Source organism: Plectropomus leopardus, chromosome 23 (genome assembly GCF_026936395.1).
Source record: "Plectropomus leopardus strain MGB_pleo_1.0 chromosome 23, ASM2693639v1, whole genome shotgun sequence".
Classification (NCBI taxonomy): Eukaryota; Metazoa; Chordata; class Actinopteri; order Perciformes; family Serranidae; genus Plectropomus; species Plectropomus leopardus.
In genome coordinates, this window is record NC_142198.1 from 23,575,805 (window position 1) to 23,592,377 (window position 16,573).

General features: G+C 39.4%; 2 protein-coding genes across 3 annotated transcripts; one reads left to right on the top strand and one right to left on the bottom strand.

Moving 5' to 3' along the window:
- Window positions 1-119: 119 nt before the first annotated feature.
- On the bottom strand, window positions 120-6,171 carry aimp1b (aminoacyl tRNA synthetase complex interacting multifunctional protein 1b). The gene is made up of 7 exons (XM_042512310.2): window positions 6,034-6,171; window positions 3,238-3,332; window positions 3,007-3,120; window positions 1,784-1,963; window positions 1,494-1,693; window positions 564-735; window positions 120-410 (listed from the first exon to the last, which is right to left on the bottom strand). The coding sequence occupies exons 1-7, from the start codon at window positions 6,063-6,065 to the stop codon at window positions 244-246; spliced, it is 960 nt and encodes a 319-aa protein (XP_042368244.2). The 5' UTR covers window positions 6,066-6,171; the 3' UTR covers window positions 120-243.
- Window positions 6,172-7,382: 1,211 nt separating this feature from the next.
- Window positions 7,383-15,734, top strand: LOC121962107 (phosphatidylcholine:ceramide cholinephosphotransferase 2-like). Of its 2 annotated transcripts, none has more exons than XM_042512302.2 (7): window positions 7,383-7,535; window positions 10,809-11,490; window positions 11,898-12,015; window positions 12,106-12,163; window positions 13,319-13,414; window positions 13,554-13,720; window positions 14,507-15,734. In XM_042512302.2, the coding sequence occupies exons 2-7, from the start codon at window positions 10,955-10,957 to the stop codon at window positions 14,678-14,680; spliced, it is 1,149 nt and encodes a 382-aa protein (XP_042368236.1). In that variant the 5' UTR covers window positions 7,383-7,535; window positions 10,809-10,954; the 3' UTR covers window positions 14,681-15,734. The 2 variants fall into 2 exon arrangements, with proteins under 2 accessions (XP_042368236.1, XP_087929602.1); XM_088073476.1 differs by having other exon boundaries at window positions 7,521-7,625.
- Window positions 15,735-16,573: the final 839 nt, after the last annotated feature.

Below are 16,573 nucleotides of genomic sequence, written 5' to 3' on the forward strand. Positions count from 1 at the left end.
GATTGGACAACAGAAAAACTGAATATGTCCCAATCACCAACACTGGTTGGGTTTAACGTAACTAAAAATAGGGTGGCTTCAGGTCACATACAAACAGGGCAATTGAGGAAATAGATGAATGTGGTTTAAAATGTTTAATCAATAAACAACAGCAATTATGAAATCAATTTTGTGCAGGAATTTCAAAATAAAAGCACTCCGGAGCACATCAGGTCTTTAGCATGTTGTGGCCCCTTGCTGCGTCTATCTGATGCCACAGTTGGTGATGGAGGGGGCCCTGCAGAGCCCCTTCCCCTTCACCTCAAACCCGCATCCTTTATAGTTGGCCACGCCCCTCGAGTCGACCTGCAGGTCGGGCTGAACGAGCTCCCAGACCCTCTGCTTGGACTGCAGCTCCCGGTCCGGCTCACCTGAACACACACAGATAACAAACCACGTCTGAGGTTTTTATCTTTATTTGTCTTTTAATTATAAGTTAAAAAAAATTTTTTTATGTTATTTAATTAATTCACTTCGTTTGTATTAGTTTTTTTATTTAATTTCATCGCTGTAACCATGGTTACCTGGGTAGTTGAGGAAGGTGACTCGGTCTCCGGGGGTGGAGCCTGTGGGCGGAGTCAGCAGCTCAGCAAAGTCCTCAGAGGTGGCGCAACAGAGGAGGCGGGCCTGAGAGACCACGCCCCTCAGCTTACAGGCCTTAACGTTGCATAACAATACGGCCAGACTGCCCCGGAGCTGCAAGAAGAGAGCGAGGCGAATTACAAGTTATTTTTCATTTTTAGAGAAGATTTTGAATATAAGAAGTTCATTATTTGACATTTTGAGAATAAAGTCATAACATGGGAATAAAACTGTAACATTCTGAAAATAAAGTTGTTATATTTTGAGAATAATTTTATCATTCTAAGAATAATGTATTTCAAGACAAAAAATATTTTAAGAATACAGTCATAACATTTCAAGAATAAAGTTGTGACGCTGAGATCAGTATGTATTTTAAGGGAAATTCAAAATATTGTAAGAATAAAATAATGCTTTGAGATTAAAGTTGTAACATTTTGAGAGGAGTTATTCTGAGAATAAAGTCATTTTTATGAAGGAAAAAGTCACAAAATTTCAAGACTAAAATTGTAACATTTTAAGAATATAGTTGTAACATTTTGCAAATAAAACCACAATATTTTAAGAATAAAGGTGTAACATTTTAGAAATAAAATTGTAAGAGTTTGAGAATAAGGTTGTGACATTTTGAGAAAAAAAGCTGAGAAAAGATTAAAAATTTGGAAACTAATGTCATATTTACAGGGGATCATCGTAGCATTTAAAGAATGAAATTGTATCATTTTGACAGTAAAGTCGCAACATTTTGATCATAAATTTTTAACATTTTGAGAATAGTTTTAACATTTTCAAGAATAATATTGTATTCAAAGTGTAGCGTTGTAACATTGTAGAATATATTTGTGAGATTTGTAATTAAAGTCATTCGTCACCTCCTCCAGGTGTGTTTTTGTTCCCAGCTTGCTGACGACCGTTCGGGGGGCGTGCTCTCCTATGTCCACCTCCTGGACGGACATCGCCTCGGCCAGCGGGTGGCGGCGGATGCTGAGGATCCGTCCAACCCGCAGCTCCAGCCGTGACACGTCGACGCAAGGCTCCACCTCCAAGGAGAACGAGTCGGAGGCGGGACGAGCTATGAGTGAGAGAGCTTCGTCAGTCTTTTCTTTCTTTTTTTATTTTTCCTTATCGGCTCCTTCCTTCCTTCCCTCCCTCCGCGTCTCACCTTTCCTCTCCCCTCGCCTCCTCCTGCTCTGTCTCTCCCTGCGGTCATGTGAGGAGGTGGGAGGAGGGTTTGAAGGAGCAGCAGCTGTTGCTCCTGCAGGTGAGGGAGGCTGATCGACAGGTGTGCTGGGGGCGGGGCTTACCGTTGGAGGAGGGGGGGCCGGAGAGAGCAGCGCCTTCGCTGAAAGAGACCAAAAAATTTAAAATTTAAAATATTTTTTTTTTAACTGATGTCATATTGTCGGTAAATAAATGCAGTAATTCAATTTAATGTGTTTTTATCTTTTGGACAAAGAGGTTTGACTTAATAAAGTTCTTATTAAATTAAAATAATCTGCTGCAGTTCTCTGATATTTAAATGTGACCGCGGTCGACGCTGAAGCAGCTCAGAGGGACAGAAAATCATCTGCAGTTGTCCCTGTGTGTCTGCACATCTCATATTCTGTGTTTGTGAGGACCGGGTTGAGTTTTAGACCTTGAGAGCATTTTAACCCTTTCAAGCCTTTGTTTTCTTGTGCTGCTTACACAAGCATGTAAACTTTTGCAGCATCAGCAAATTGTTTTGATTTCTTCAAACACATGGGGAGGGCAGCAATTTGGCGAGTAATGTCCTGAAAAATGCAGATTATTTGTGAGAGGTTTAAAAATAAGAATTATAAAGAGAGAGAGGTAGGGAAATTATTTTAAAAAATGTTTTAAAAATAAATAATAAAAGACTGTGGGTCTAATTATTACAATTATATATTTAAAATTCTATAATATTATAGTTTTTTATATATATATAAAGATGAATTATAAAGACAGAATATATATTTCATTGTATTTATTGTTATTTGATTTTTATTGCACTTTTCTCCCAGATCATGTCCTTGTTTGTTTTCATTTTACCTTTTTTCTATTTGTCTTGTTTTTTTCTCAGGAATTTTTCTTGGATGTTTTTAGTAATTTTGGAAAGTGAGAACTTGCATGCAAAGAAACTTTAAAAAGTTGAGACATTTTATGGAAAATAAGGATTTCTTGGTAAAGTGAGGACATTTGTATGGACTGACTGCAAGAAACACATTTTTTTGTTTGTTTTTTTTACGACGTGAGGACATGTTTCTTTGAAAGTCAGAAAAGTGAGGAGGCTGAGGACATTTTCTGGGGACAAAAAGATATTTTTTCTAAAGTTAAGATATCTTTTGGAAGTATGAGAATTTAAGGGACGTTTTAAATTGTGTGCACCGGTGCGTCTCCGCTGTTTTTCCTGCAGCTGAGCTCTCAGCTGCTCGATGTCTTTCTTCAGTTTGCCGTTTTCGACCAGCAGCTTCTTCTGATCTCTGACAGACGCCTGCAGCACTAAAACACACACACACACACACACACACACACACACACACAGGATCAGTTTATTGATCATGATTGAATTGGTGTGCATCTTTGTAACGCAGCACATGCACGTGTTTTTGCTCTTACGTGCTTTCTCTCTCGTCAGCAGGGCGTGAGTTTTGAAATACTCCAGGATCTGCTCGCCGTCCTCCGGATCGAGCTTTATCAGAGCGGCCGCCACGCTGAGAGACGGACAAACTGACGGTTAGACAGTGAGACAAAACAGAAGACATGGAGACAACAGTCCATTTTCTTAGAAAACCCCCAAAATAAAATAAATTTAAAAACTACAAGAAATTTGTCGAAGTTACAAGAAAAAATCATGAAAATTAGCAAACCAAAAATGTAAAACAATTTAAAAACAAAAATACTTGGAAAAGTAAAAAATAATAAAATAATAATAATAATTACAAATGCAGTTTTACTGGGCGTTTTCCCTGTTTCTTTTAACTGATGTTCTCCCTCTCTTTACTTTGACAGGTGACATTTAAGAGGACGCAGCAGGTCGACAGTATGTGACCAACAGAATCTGAAAGCTGAAAATATTCAACATTAAAACAACGACCGGCTCTGACGTGATTTTAAGGATGCAAATTAGTGATGTCATCAACACGCCGGTTAAACGTTTATATAGATGATATCTGCAGGATGTCACTGTTTATGTCATCGCCGGAGGGCTCTGAACAGACGGTGTGAAATGTCAGAATTAATTGAAAAAGGAAGTTTTTTGTGATTTAATTTCTGTATCAACAGAGATGAGTCCTGTTGTCTCAGTCTGCTTCAAAGCACTTCCTGTCTGTCAGGCAGATTAGAGCTCTCAGCTGTCTGTCTGTACATCTGTGATCCTCAGTGAAGAGTTAAAAAAACAGAGCTGCTGTTTGTCTCAGTTTATTTAACACAGTAATGACCTCAGACTATATTTAGTATGTTAAGCCTACAGGTATTTTTTGTTCGAGTTGGAAACATAACATTTTCTGTGTCAAGACGTGGCTGTACGTGTTAAAATCTAAACATTTCAATATCTCAAATTTATTATGCCTTAATTAACGCAAAACAAATCACAAAAATAACTTTAGCACTAATTTTATATGCTAAATATGATATTCACACTGGAAAAAAAAACACATATTATTGAAATATAAGTTGTTCTGAGTCCAAATTCCCGAAATCCCATTTTTTTGGTGAGATTTATTTTCCTTTAAATTCTTGTGATTTTTAAACACTTTTTGCAATTATTCATTTTTAATTCAAAACATTTTGGTCTTTTTTTTTTTCAAAATTTTTGGTGACTTTTTTTCCTTTATATTTTGCGGTTTTCTTCTTTTTTAAACTTTTGGTGATTTTTCTTTCAAAATTATTGGCACCACACATTTTGGCAAATTTTCTCCATTTTTAAAAATTTATTTTGGTAATTTAAAAAAAAAGAAATGACAGCATTCAGTAGAGTCAGAAACTATAAAACCAAAATAATCATTGGATTTTAAATGGACTCCTTGAGTAACTCGAGGAAAGTCAAAGGAAAAATATTTGTACCTTTGGGGAGGGAATACATTGCTATGGAGGCTACTTTGATATTTGTACAGTTTTCTGTGCTTTTTGATGCTACATCACGTTATGCCCTCTTCTGCTCCTGTAATAATCGCTCCAGCTGCTAGAGGGCGCTGCTTAACAATCAACGTGCGTATAGATCGTAATAAGCTGCTTGTGCATTCGACCTCGGTGGCAGTTTCTTCGATGAGAATGTTGTATAAGCACTGGAGTAATTTCAGCCCTTTTACCTTACACTGACCAAAAACCCAAAAGTCTTAACCCTGAGTTATAATGCTTGACCTTGTGGGGACCCCAACTTCTGTCCCCATGGAGTCCCCATAATGTATGTAACTCAGAGCAGGACACACACACACAAACAGGCAGCAGCTGCTGCACCTCTGAAACGCAGAAACAGCTGCAGTCAGGCCTCCTGCTAAAAATAACACGAGCTGCTTCCAGACAAATGAGACAACAGGAGAAATAACTTCTACCAAAGTCAACACAGAAATAATGAAATCTATAAAAAATCTTCTGTTACAAGTTAAAGTCCTGAACTAAAAAATCTTAGTTCAGTAAAACTCTGTTATGAGCAGAAATATGTACTGCAAGAATAAAAAGTAAAACTACTATTTATGCAATTTGACTTTATTCAGAGTTATTTTTATTATGTGAATCGTTATAGATGTATTAATTATGTAGTAGTAATATAATTTAATTTGTTTAAGTCCAAGCAGCTTCTGACTGTTGACAAAGTGGAGCTTGTTTTAACGACTCTATATAATTTTGGGTAATTTCATCAATAAAATGCACTGTTTTATAAACTGATTGCATGTTTGTTTTATAAAATAAATTATAAAATGTTGATCTTAAAAGTAACTAAAGTTGTCAGATAAATTTAACGCAGTGAAAAGTAAAATATTCCCCTCACATGTCATACAAGTGCCAAACAAAATGGAAATATTCACCATAAAACTCAGGTACCTGAATATGTACGTAACTTTTCTAAATGTACTACAAGACAATGAGCAGAAAATATTGATATTTGATATTCACAACAAATGAAATAACAGCAAGAAAAAATCATAAAAGGGAAACAAAATAACAGTAAAACGTTGTTTTAAAAAACAAACAAACCAACATTTAATACATCAAAATTTACCAAAAGAGCTCCTGAAAGCAACAGCAAAACATGTATTTTTTATTTTCTGACAGAAATCAGACTTTGATTAACCTTTAAATCTCCTCTGCAGGCGGTTCAGATCTTTATATCGTTGTTATTCACAAACGTCTAATAAACGACAGACGATAACGGTCAACACGGACGTTTTGGGCTTTTGGGTGTTTGGGTCATACCTGGGATGAAGCAGGTTGTCGGCTTTGTCCATGTCGGTCGATGTTGTCGGTCAGACGGTGAGAGACAGAAAGAGTTTGTCTTCAGCTGAGACGGACGCTCTGTCAGCTGTCTGTTTCACTCTGCAGCTGGTGGAGGTCAAAGGTCAAACACCTCCCCTTTAAAACCACACAACCACAAGATTTGGAAACTCAGTGAGAGATCTGATGAAATACTAAACAATTTAATTTGTTTTTATTGTAATAAAATAAAATAAAATTTAATTTGTATTTTATTTTCACTGTTATCTTTTCACCTTTTATGAATTTAAAAATAAAAATAAAAAGTGGAGTTACTGTATTTTGTTTCCCACTGACCTCATCAACACACTGCAACCAATTTATCTATTGATCAATCCATAGATGAGTTTAGGAGTGTGTGAGTGTGTGTGTGTGTGTGTGTGTGTGAGTGTGAGTGTGTGTGTGTGTGTGTGTGAGTGTGAGTGCGTGTGTGTGTGTGTGTGTGTGTGTGTGTGTGTGGTTGAGGTGTCTGGAGTTTCAGCCCCCTCTGGTGGAAGAGAACCGGCACTACAACCGCTGACAAACACTAAACTTGATTTCTTTCAAAAACACGGAAAGAAGACGATGAACAATTTAACAAGAAATGGCCCAAAACTTAGCAGCACATTATTCAAAAAATACAATAAAAATATCTTAAAATGAGCACCAACTCAGTAAATAATGATAGTTATAATAAGTTTATTTGTGCTTTGACAGACAAAGCAAAGGCGGGAACTCAGGGAATAATAAAGATAAACATCAACAAACAGAGAAAGGTGAAGGACTGCCGAGCAAAAAGACGAGAACAAAATATGTCTGCAAAAACAAGAATAATGCACATATTTAGAGTTTTTTGAACATATAAAAATAAATGCAATAAAATAAGATAAAAAATAATAAGAGGTTATCGAACGAGACGCCACATCAGTGGAAGATAAAACAAAGATTTGATGATATAAAAACAGATTAATAAGATAAATGAACAAGTGAATAAATCAAAATGTGATAAGATGGTAAGAACAGGACATAAGAAGGACAGAGTACAAATAAATCAAGCAAGAGCAGCGAAATGAATAGAGAAAGAGATTTAAATAGTATTCATAATAATAAATAAGTCAATAATATTAATCACAATATTTTCATTTATAATTAACTCTCATGTTGACTTATCTTTAAGAAAACGGCCTTATTTCTCTGATCGTCCGCCCTTTTACGGAAAATACCGAGTTTTGCCGAGCTCAGGTGAGTTTCGGCCGTCGGCTCCGGAGGTGAGTCAGCGGGCGCGTCACCGGAAGAGGCCGCTCCTTATGTGGACAGCGCGGACGCGGGGCGCGCGCCCTCGGTGAATGAGGAGGGCGCGCAAAGTGCAGGAGCAGCAGGAGCAGCAGCAGGAGGAGGAGGAGAGGTTTTTTGGACTAAAAGGAGCCGTTTGGAGCTCTGAGGAGGAGAAACTCTGCAGTCTGAAGGTCAGTCTGATTTTATTTTCAGTGTGAGCAGCAGATTTTACCGGTTAACGTTAAAAAAAAGTCAGAAAGGCGCCAAACTCCGTCAGACAGGTGAGTCCTCAGTTCCTGTTTCTGTCGGTGAGCTCGAGTCAAAATGAAGCACGAGCTCCGAAACTCCGCAGCTGTTTATTTGAGAGATGAACTCAACTTTCAGCATGTTTCTGCGGAAATGACGTGAAATAACGTGTTATTTCACAGCTGAACGCGGTCAAAAGTTACTGAAATGGTTAAAATGTTAAACAGTTTTCAGCCTCTTAACTACGGTGAAAACAGTACTTTTACTTCAGTAAATATTCACACCACACATAAAAATACTTTGTTACAAATACAAGTCCTGCGCTCAGAATTTACTTCAGTAAAAGTACAAAAGATTTAAGCATGAAAATGAACTTAAAGTACAAAAAGCAGAACGGTTCATTTCAGAAAAATATCAGTTCGTAACATTATTGTATTTTAGTTGTTGACACATTAATGTGTTTAAATAATTGGTGTTCTCGCCAATTATTAGATTTGTTAATTGATTACCTACAGAAATTTAAACTCACAAATTTTAAAAATGCCTTTTTGAGTATTTTTGGCATTTTTATTTCCTGGTGAAACCAGTTAGTTATTTGGCAACTTTTGATGATTTTCGATTTATTCTGTTTTTATTAAAACATTTATTTGTTCAAGCTTCTAATTTTCGTGATTTTAAATTAAATATCTTTGGATAAAAATACTACATCAAGAGGTCTGATACTTAATTATTAAAAATAAAAGTATGGATGATGGAGGTGGGACAGGACGAGGAGTGTGTGCTACAGCTCTCTCTCTCTCTGTGTGTGTGTGTGTGTGTGTGTGTGTGTGTGTGTGTTGGTGAATCAGCTCTAATTTGGGGGAAATTTAATTCACGTGGTTTTAACTTCGTTAAAGTGAATATCTGTTATTGTGCGGGCCGTAAACAGGATGTGACATCACAGCAGAGGACAGACGCTTTAAATGAGCAGAGAAATCATCTTTGCTATTGTGACATTAATAACTGCAGCTCAAAATACCTTTTTTTAAATTTATTTTGATTTATTTATTTATTTTTAGTGCACTATTGTGCTTTTGCCTCAACCACAAACTTGATATGAAAATGTCTACTAATTATTATTGTTGTTTTTATTTTCTCATTTTTATTTAGTCATTTCTAGATTTCTTACATTTATTATTATTATTTTTTTATTAATAATAATTACACACACACACACACACATGTACATGTGTGCACAGTGAATGTTAGCACACATTCACCTGAGTGTGAAATGTTGTCGAAGTCGGTGAGCGGAGGAGGAATTTCACAGGAGACGGAGACACGACTCCCAGTTTCACTCAAATCTCGTCTGTTTCTGTGTTTTATATCATCAATAATCACACAACTCAAATGTTCAGCTGCTCGCTGTAGTTTTTATCAAACGAACAGCAAATATTTTTAATCCATATTTGACTTTTGAGTGACTTGATTTCTTAAATTGACAGGCAACGAGTTTTTGTGGCTCATTCAGACCATCAAGGAAAACAGATAAATATAATAAAGATGACAAATGCAAAAAACTTTTAAAGGAAAAAAAACGCCCAAATTTGTTAAAAAATCATCAGTAAAATTATAAAGGAAAAAAACCCAACAGAAATGTTTAAAAAGTAGAATGAAAATGCATTTTTTTAAAAATAAAATATAAATGAAAAAAAATAAAGAAAAAAGTTCAACAAAAAATTTTAATGAAAAAGAAATGCCAATTTAAAAAAAAAATCTGCAGAACAAAATGTTTTTTAAAAGAAATCACCATTCATAAAATCAACAGATCGCAATTAAAAAAAAGAAATCACCAAAAAGAATTTAAAGCAAAAAAACCCAAATCACCAGTAACACAGAAAATACCAAATAATGTTGAAATCACCAAATACATTTTAAAAGTAAAAAAAATCATCAGAAAAAAATAAAGAAAAAGAAATTGCCAAACATTTGTAAAAAATAAAAATAAGAAATCACCAGAATATTTTAAAGAAAAAAAACTACATTTTAGATGGAAGAAAGCAAAAACACTGGACTGTTTTAAAAATGATTTTAAGCTGATTCTTTTTATGCAGTTCGTTTATATTTCAGCTGCTGTGAAAAACTCTTTTTATTTATTAAATGTTAGATCACACCTGTATTCGCTCAGATGGTCACATTTTATGAAACCTCCTGATCACTGTGTCACCTGCTTCTGTCCTCTGCTGCGATTTCAGCGGCAGCGCCTCATTTTTCGGAGCAAAAAAACGTCACCGAATCACAAAAAATCTGAATGAAGCTCAGAACCGAAATCCTCGACACCTCAACTCGACTGCAGGCAGGAATTTTCTTTATCTGTGCAGCTAATCGAGTTCAGGCAGGTGAATGACCTGGTTCTCACACACACACACACACACACACACACACACACACAAACCACCACACTGCTGTGGGAACGAAACCTGACTGTTTGACTGCAAGTAACCTGAGGGAGACACGCCCTGCAAAACAGACGCACCCACACACACACACACACACACACCCTGTTACTGTGACGGCGGCTGACACACACACGTGACTTGGGAGCAGAAAACGGGTCAGACGACATCGGCGTCATCAAACAGGAAGCAGGAATGTTTGTCTCCATCAGCTGATTTCACCTTCAAACTGAAGACGAAACGTAACGATCAGCTGATTTCATGAAAATAACGAAATGTTTCCGGTTAGTCAAACACTTCTGGATGTTTCTCTGACGTTTAAAAAGAAGAAATGATAACTCAAGGCCTGTTGTGACCCGTGCGGGGGCATGAAAAAGCTCTGTTTTGATGCTTTTTTATTCACTCTGGCTCCTTATCATTTTTTAACGTTAGGAGTGATGTTAAAAATCGGAGTAATTCTGAGTAATTATTGCTGCGTAGAAACAGAAAATGTCATTAAAGTTTTACTGACTAATGCAGGAAAAACATCTGTTTTTATCAAAAGTGGGAAAATGACAGATTAAATCAAAACTAAGCAAGAAAACAAAAGTTAAAAACAAGAAAACAAAAAAGTAAAAATAAAGAAAAAATAAACAAATAATTTGAAAAAATTAAATTAGTTTAAATAAAGAGAAAAATCAAGAAAGTCAAAAAATAAAGAAAACAAAAAGTATAAAACAAAAAAAAACCTTTTTCAGATTTTGACTTTTGTGTTGAAAATTAAAATGTTTTTTGTTTTTTCAGGTTTTGAATCGTTCTGATCGACCAATCAGCCGCCTGCAGTTGATCGCCTGATATTGATCAGATTCATCAGCCAATCAGCGATCACAAACTGAACAGCCTGTGATTGGCTGGTTGGTCAGAAAAAAAACGACCCATCAGGCCGAGCGATGGCGGCGTCAGAGCTCATCCAGGGCGACGACGACGTCCGCCCGCACGTTGAAGTCAACGTGACCACAGAGAATCCCGACACGCATCCTCCGAGGGTCGCCAACGGCAACCCTCCACGCCACGTCTCCTCGGCGCCGACGCCCGCCGACGCCCACGACGGCAAGAAGAAGGCGGAGGGCAGCAAACTGAGCAGCCTGCTGAAGCAGAACCAGCTGATCCACTCGCTGAGCAGCGGGCTGCGGCGCCACTGCGACTACGTCAAGATCAGCGTGCCGGAGGAGCGCGCCAACCGCCTCCCCAAGGAGTGGTGGAAGACGGGCGTGGCCTTCCTCTACGCCCTCTTCAACCTCGTCTTCACCACCGTCATCATCACCGTCGTCCACGAGCGGGTGCCGGACAAGTCGGTGAGCCCGCCGCTGCCCGACAAGTTCTTCGACTACGTGGACCGCGTGCCGTGGGCGTTCACCGTCACCGAGGTCAACGGGCTGATCCTGACGGGGCTCTGGCTCGTCCAGTGGATCTTCCTCAAACACAAGTACGGTCAGCCGCCGCTTGTAGTATCAGTACTCGCAGTACGAGTACGATTTTTCTCATTGTTTGTTTTTGTAATACTCAAGAGGCTGAAGCGCACCGCCAGGGGACGTTTCATGTGTCCAAATGTCCCACTGAAGACAAAGTACTACAAACAGTGTCCTGAGTACACATTGACCTGCAGCACAGGTTCTGCACACTTATTATGATGATTATCACTTCAGCCTCTTGTGGTCAAAATGAGTATTACAAAAACAAACACTTAAAAATGAGCCTTATTTTCCTCCTGAAAAAAAAAATTCTCGCAAAAAAAGATTTTTTTCTTGCCCCAATTTTTTTTCTCACAAAAAAAAATCACCCAAAAAAAAATAAAATTCAGATTTTCTAAAGTAAAAGTTTTTCTCTCTGCAGAGCTATCGTCGGCCGTCGCTGTTTCTTCCTGATCGGGACGCTGTACATGTACCGCTGCGTCACCATGTACATCACCACCCTGCCGGTGCCGGGAAAACACATGGTCTGCGCTCCAAAGGTACTTTTACTGCACACAGTGTACTCGGGTGTACTGCGCTCTGAGCTGCTTTCTGACAGACAGCGAAGTAAACGTTTGTCGTCTCTGCAGCTTTACAACGACTCGACCGGGAAGATCTGGAGGATTCTGAGGCTCATCTCAGGCGGAGGTAACACGCCACCGTCACACGCCACCGCCACACGCCACCGTCACACGCCACCGTCACACGCCACCGCCACACGCCACCGTCACACGCCACCGTCACACGCCACCGTCACACGCCACCGCCACACGCCACCGTCACACGCCACCGTCACACGCCACCGCCCCACGCCACTGCCACACGCCACCGTCACACGCCCCCGTCACACGCCACCGCCACACGCCACCGTCACATGCCGCTGCCACACGCCACCGTCACACGCCACCGTCACACGCCACCGTCACACGCCACCGCCACACGCCACCGTCACACGCCACCGTCACATGCCGCTGCCACACGCCACCGTCACACGCCACCGTCACACGCCACCGCCACACGCCACCGTCACACGCCACCGTCACATGCCGCTGCCACACGCCACCGTCACACGCCACCGTCACACGCCACCGCCACACGGCACCGCCACACGCCACCGTCACACGCCACCGTCAAACGCCACCGCCACACGCCACCGTCACACGCCACATTTCAAAATAAAAGCACCCACCTTCTTAATGTAACTAACAGAACAAAAACAGATAACACGCTCCAGACCGGAGCTTGTTTTCGGTTCTTTACGAGGATGATTTTTAAGGAAAACGACTGCACACCTGCGAGTTTGGAGGGCGTGTTTTATAAAATAAATTGCCAATTTTTTTCTTTTAAAACATTTTGAAATTTTTTTCTTACAAATCACAAAAAATAAACAGATAGATAAATGTTCTTTAAAAATCGCCAAAATAGCCAGCATTTTGTCGTCTTTTTTCTTTAAAAATTGCAATAAATAAATAAAAAGGAAAAATTAAAAATTACCAAAAATAATTGGAAGAAAAGAAAAGCCAACAGTTTTCTTCTTTAAAAAAATGCCTCCCCCTTCTTGCATCACCGCCTCCCCCCATCTGAAATAATGTGTATTTTAAAAAACGGTTCGATAGTAATAAAAAGATGCTTAAGGAGAATTAATAGTCATTTCAGAGACTGTTTGGTCTTCATGGAAGTCATGGAAAAGTCCTGGAATGTTTTGGTAAAGTGTGTTTGGCCGTGAATGCTAAAGCGACTAAATAACTGTTGTTTTTCTGGTGTGTTTGTTTGTTTTCTTGCTCGTTTGTTTGTGGCGTTCAGGTTTGTCTCTGACGGGCTCTCACCTGATGTGCGGAGACTTCCTGTACAGCGGCCACACCGTCATGTGCACGCTGTCCTACCTCTTCATCAAAGAGTGTGAGTGTGTGTCACCGTCAGCCGCTTCGCTGTCAGCTCGCCGTGTGCTGCTGTTTGACCCGTCATGACGTGTGTGTGTGTGTGTGTGTGTGTGTGTGTGTGTGTGTGTGTGTGTGTGTGTGTGTGTGCGTGCGTGCAGACTCTCCGCGCTGGATGTGGTGGTATCACTGGTTCTGCTGGCTGCTCAGCGCTTCGGGAGTCATCTGCATCCTGATCGCTCACGAGCACTACAGCATCGACGTGGTGATCGGATACTTCGCCACCACCAGGATCTTCTGGTGGTACCACACCATGGCCAACACACACGTAGGTGCACACACACACACACACACACACACACACACACACACACACACACACACAGACTAGCAGGGTTAAGTGTGCCCTTCAGGGTTCGTACGGTTGTGAAAAGTTTGGAACCAACCTGAATAATAACACATGATGTGTTCAAGAACAGTCGGAAATTTAAAAATCACCAAAAATGTTCAGTTTTAAAGAAAAAAAACGTCTTTTGTCTTTTAAAATCACCTAAAAATGAAGAAGAAAAAAAGACCAAATTTATTTATTGACCAGAGTTTTTTGTTAATTATTGCAGAAGAAATGGCTAAAATTTTTGAAGGAAATACACCACATTTTTTCTTTTGATGTTGCCATTTTTTAAATGCTTAAAATTTAAAGAAAAGAAGAAAAATGGAAAGAAAAATTAAAGAAAAGGAAAATGGCTCAAGAAATTTTTATATTTATTTTACATTACTAAATGAGCAAACAAAGGAAATTAAATTGAATAAACAAGAAAATAAAGAATGGATTATTTATTTGAGCTTTTTTTCAGGTTTTGTACTTTTTAAATTTTTATTTATTTATTTATCTTATTATATATTTAGATTTCATTTTTTTCAGCTTTTGGGTGCTTATTTTCAGGAAATTTTCTTGTATTTTCTCTAATTTCTTGCTAATTGTTTTGATAATTTCTTATAATGTTGCTCAAGACCTTCTTCACATTTTTTTTACAAATCCAGCCAGTTTCCTGGGGTTTCAAATCTTTAAACTGCAGAAATTTAATGTATCATTTTTTAATGTATTTCTGTTCAGACGCTGCGTCAAGCCCCCAACAACTACCTGTTGAGGACGTGGTGGAACCCCATCTTCAACTTCCTGGAGAAGAACGTCCAGACGACGGTTCCCATCGTGTTCTCGTGGCCGGTAACGCTGCCGTCGTCCTGCAGGCAGCGCTACAGGATGGTGGAGGGCGGGAGGGACGAGTGAGGACGGCGGGGGGAGGAGGGACAGTGGAGCTGAGACGGCGTCCGTCCTGACTCCTGCAGGAGAGGACGGCGAGCTTCCGTTTCTTCGTGAGGCAGTATTTCCAGCTCTGTCTGCGGACGGAGGACGAGCAGACGCGACGTTTAACGACGTTTAACGCCTGCAGATTATTTATCGGCGAGTTTAATCCCCCAAATATGTCTCGGCTTCCCTCCGAGTCTGAGGAGACGAGTTCAGGTGTGTATTTATCAGGAGGTACGAACCTCCGACAAAGAGCCAAAATTACTTTGAATAAAAGTCGCAATCTGTGAAAAATGTCGTTTCACTTCACTGTCGGACTCTACGACTCACCGAAATCAAACCATTTTACTTCTGTGTTACTGGATTTTCTTTGTTTATTTGTTGCGAGGGAGTTAAAAACACCATCACCCGGCGAGTTTCCCTTAAAGATTTGTGCGAAATTTAACCCATGTTTTCGAAAAGTCGATAAAACACTCCAACTTTTTAAAATCAGTGTTATCCACTAATGTCTTTCAATTTAGTGAAAATATTACAGGGAAAATGATCTGAAATTCATAATAAATAAATAAAAATAAAGTAGGAAAAAAAAACAAGGAAATGACGTGAAAAAAGTGCTTAACCCTTTAAACCCTAAAAAAAAAAATTGGTTTGTTTTTTTTAAAAAACATTGGAGAAAAGAAACTTTGCCAGAAATGTCACACAAATTTCAATAAATTAGTAGATTTAGAAAACGATTTTGCAAGTTGCACCAGAGCCAGACGTCACTCCGGAGGTTTCAGAGAGCCGAGTTCAGTGCAGATTTGCACAAAACTGAAGCGATAAATGTCGATAAAACTCAATGTGGAGATGACTGTGTTTCCACTGAGTGATGTTGTACGACTTTGTGGGAGCGGCCACGTATGAGGGACTTCTGGGAGATGTAGTCCACGATTTCACAGAGGAATTATGGGTTAAAAACTTTCTCAGAGATATGTGATGCAATAACAGTGTCACATGACCTCACAGCGTCACATGACCTCACAGCGTCACATGACCTCACAGCGTCATGTGACCTAGAAAAGACTAAAAAGGATTTCCACTGCAGTTTGGACAAATATGGCGTTTCACAGTCGCCTTAAATGCCACCTCGTGCCAGCGTAAATGGAGTTTTTCTTAATTGACGTGTTTCCATTAGGCAAATTTTATATTTTCAATTTCAATTTGCAAAATTTGGGGGTTAATGGAAACACGCCTCGTCTGTCTTGAGTTATTTTGCAGCTGATTTATGTGTCAAGTCTTCAGCGTTTTATCCCAAATAAACGCTAAAGTGGTCGTTGTTCTTCACTGGACAGTTTTGAAACGCCTCAGTTTGTGGACAAAAACATCAAACATCTTGAGACTGTGCCGTTTTTGGCATTTATTGTTGGTTTCCTCTCCGTGTTTGTTCCGTGTTATTCAGGTTTGCTGTCGTGACAAACGGCTCTGTGCAGATCTAATTTAAGGTTTAACGAAGGTCCAGGTGCCAGAAAAGTTCACAAAAGTGCCAGTAAACTTTAACCAGCTGTGAGACGTTCCGGCGTTACCGTTCACACTCCTGCACGAGGAAGAGTTTTCATTATGAGGCAGTTTGGAGCCGAATCATCGGTGGCCAAAACCTGAATGTTTTACTGAACTTCCGATTCTGCACAAACACGCAGAGAATAAAACTTGTTGGTGAAACGTTGGTTTCCTCTTGTCGCTGTTGGAGCGCTGAATGACTTTAAAAAAGACGACGCTGACGTGGTCGTGATAAGTTGATGCGTATTTATTTCCTCCCCCTCCTTTTTTCGGACGTGAAATACTTGTGCTTGTTTACTGAATTTGTCCGTTGGGCATTGTGATGTTGTTGTTTTTGCT

Excerpts from the sequence above, each read along its gene's own strand:
- aimp1b (XM_042512310.2), bottom strand. The coding sequence starts at position 6,065 with ATGGACAAAGCCGACAACCTGCTTCATCCCAG. Across the intron at positions 3,333-6,033 it reads GACAACCTGCTTCATCCCAG|CGTGGCGGCCGCTCTGATAA; the intron begins GTATGACCCAAA and ends TCCGTCTCTCAG. Across the intron at positions 1,964-3,006 it reads AAAACAGCGGAGACGCACCG|CGAAGGCGCTGCTCTCTCCG; the intron begins GTGCACACAATT and ends GGTCTCTTTCAG.
- LOC121962107 (XM_042512302.2), top strand. The coding sequence starts at position 10,955 with ATGGCGGCGTCAGAGCTCATCCAGGGCGACGACGACGTCCGCCCGCAC. Across the intron at positions 11,491-11,897 it reads TGGATCTTCCTCAAACACAA|AGCTATCGTCGGCCGTCGCT; the intron begins GTACGGTCAGCC and ends TTCTCTCTGCAG. Across the intron at positions 13,721-14,506 it reads ACACCATGGCCAACACACAC|ACGCTGCGTCAAGCCCCCAA; the intron begins GTAGGTGCACAC and ends ATTTCTGTTCAG.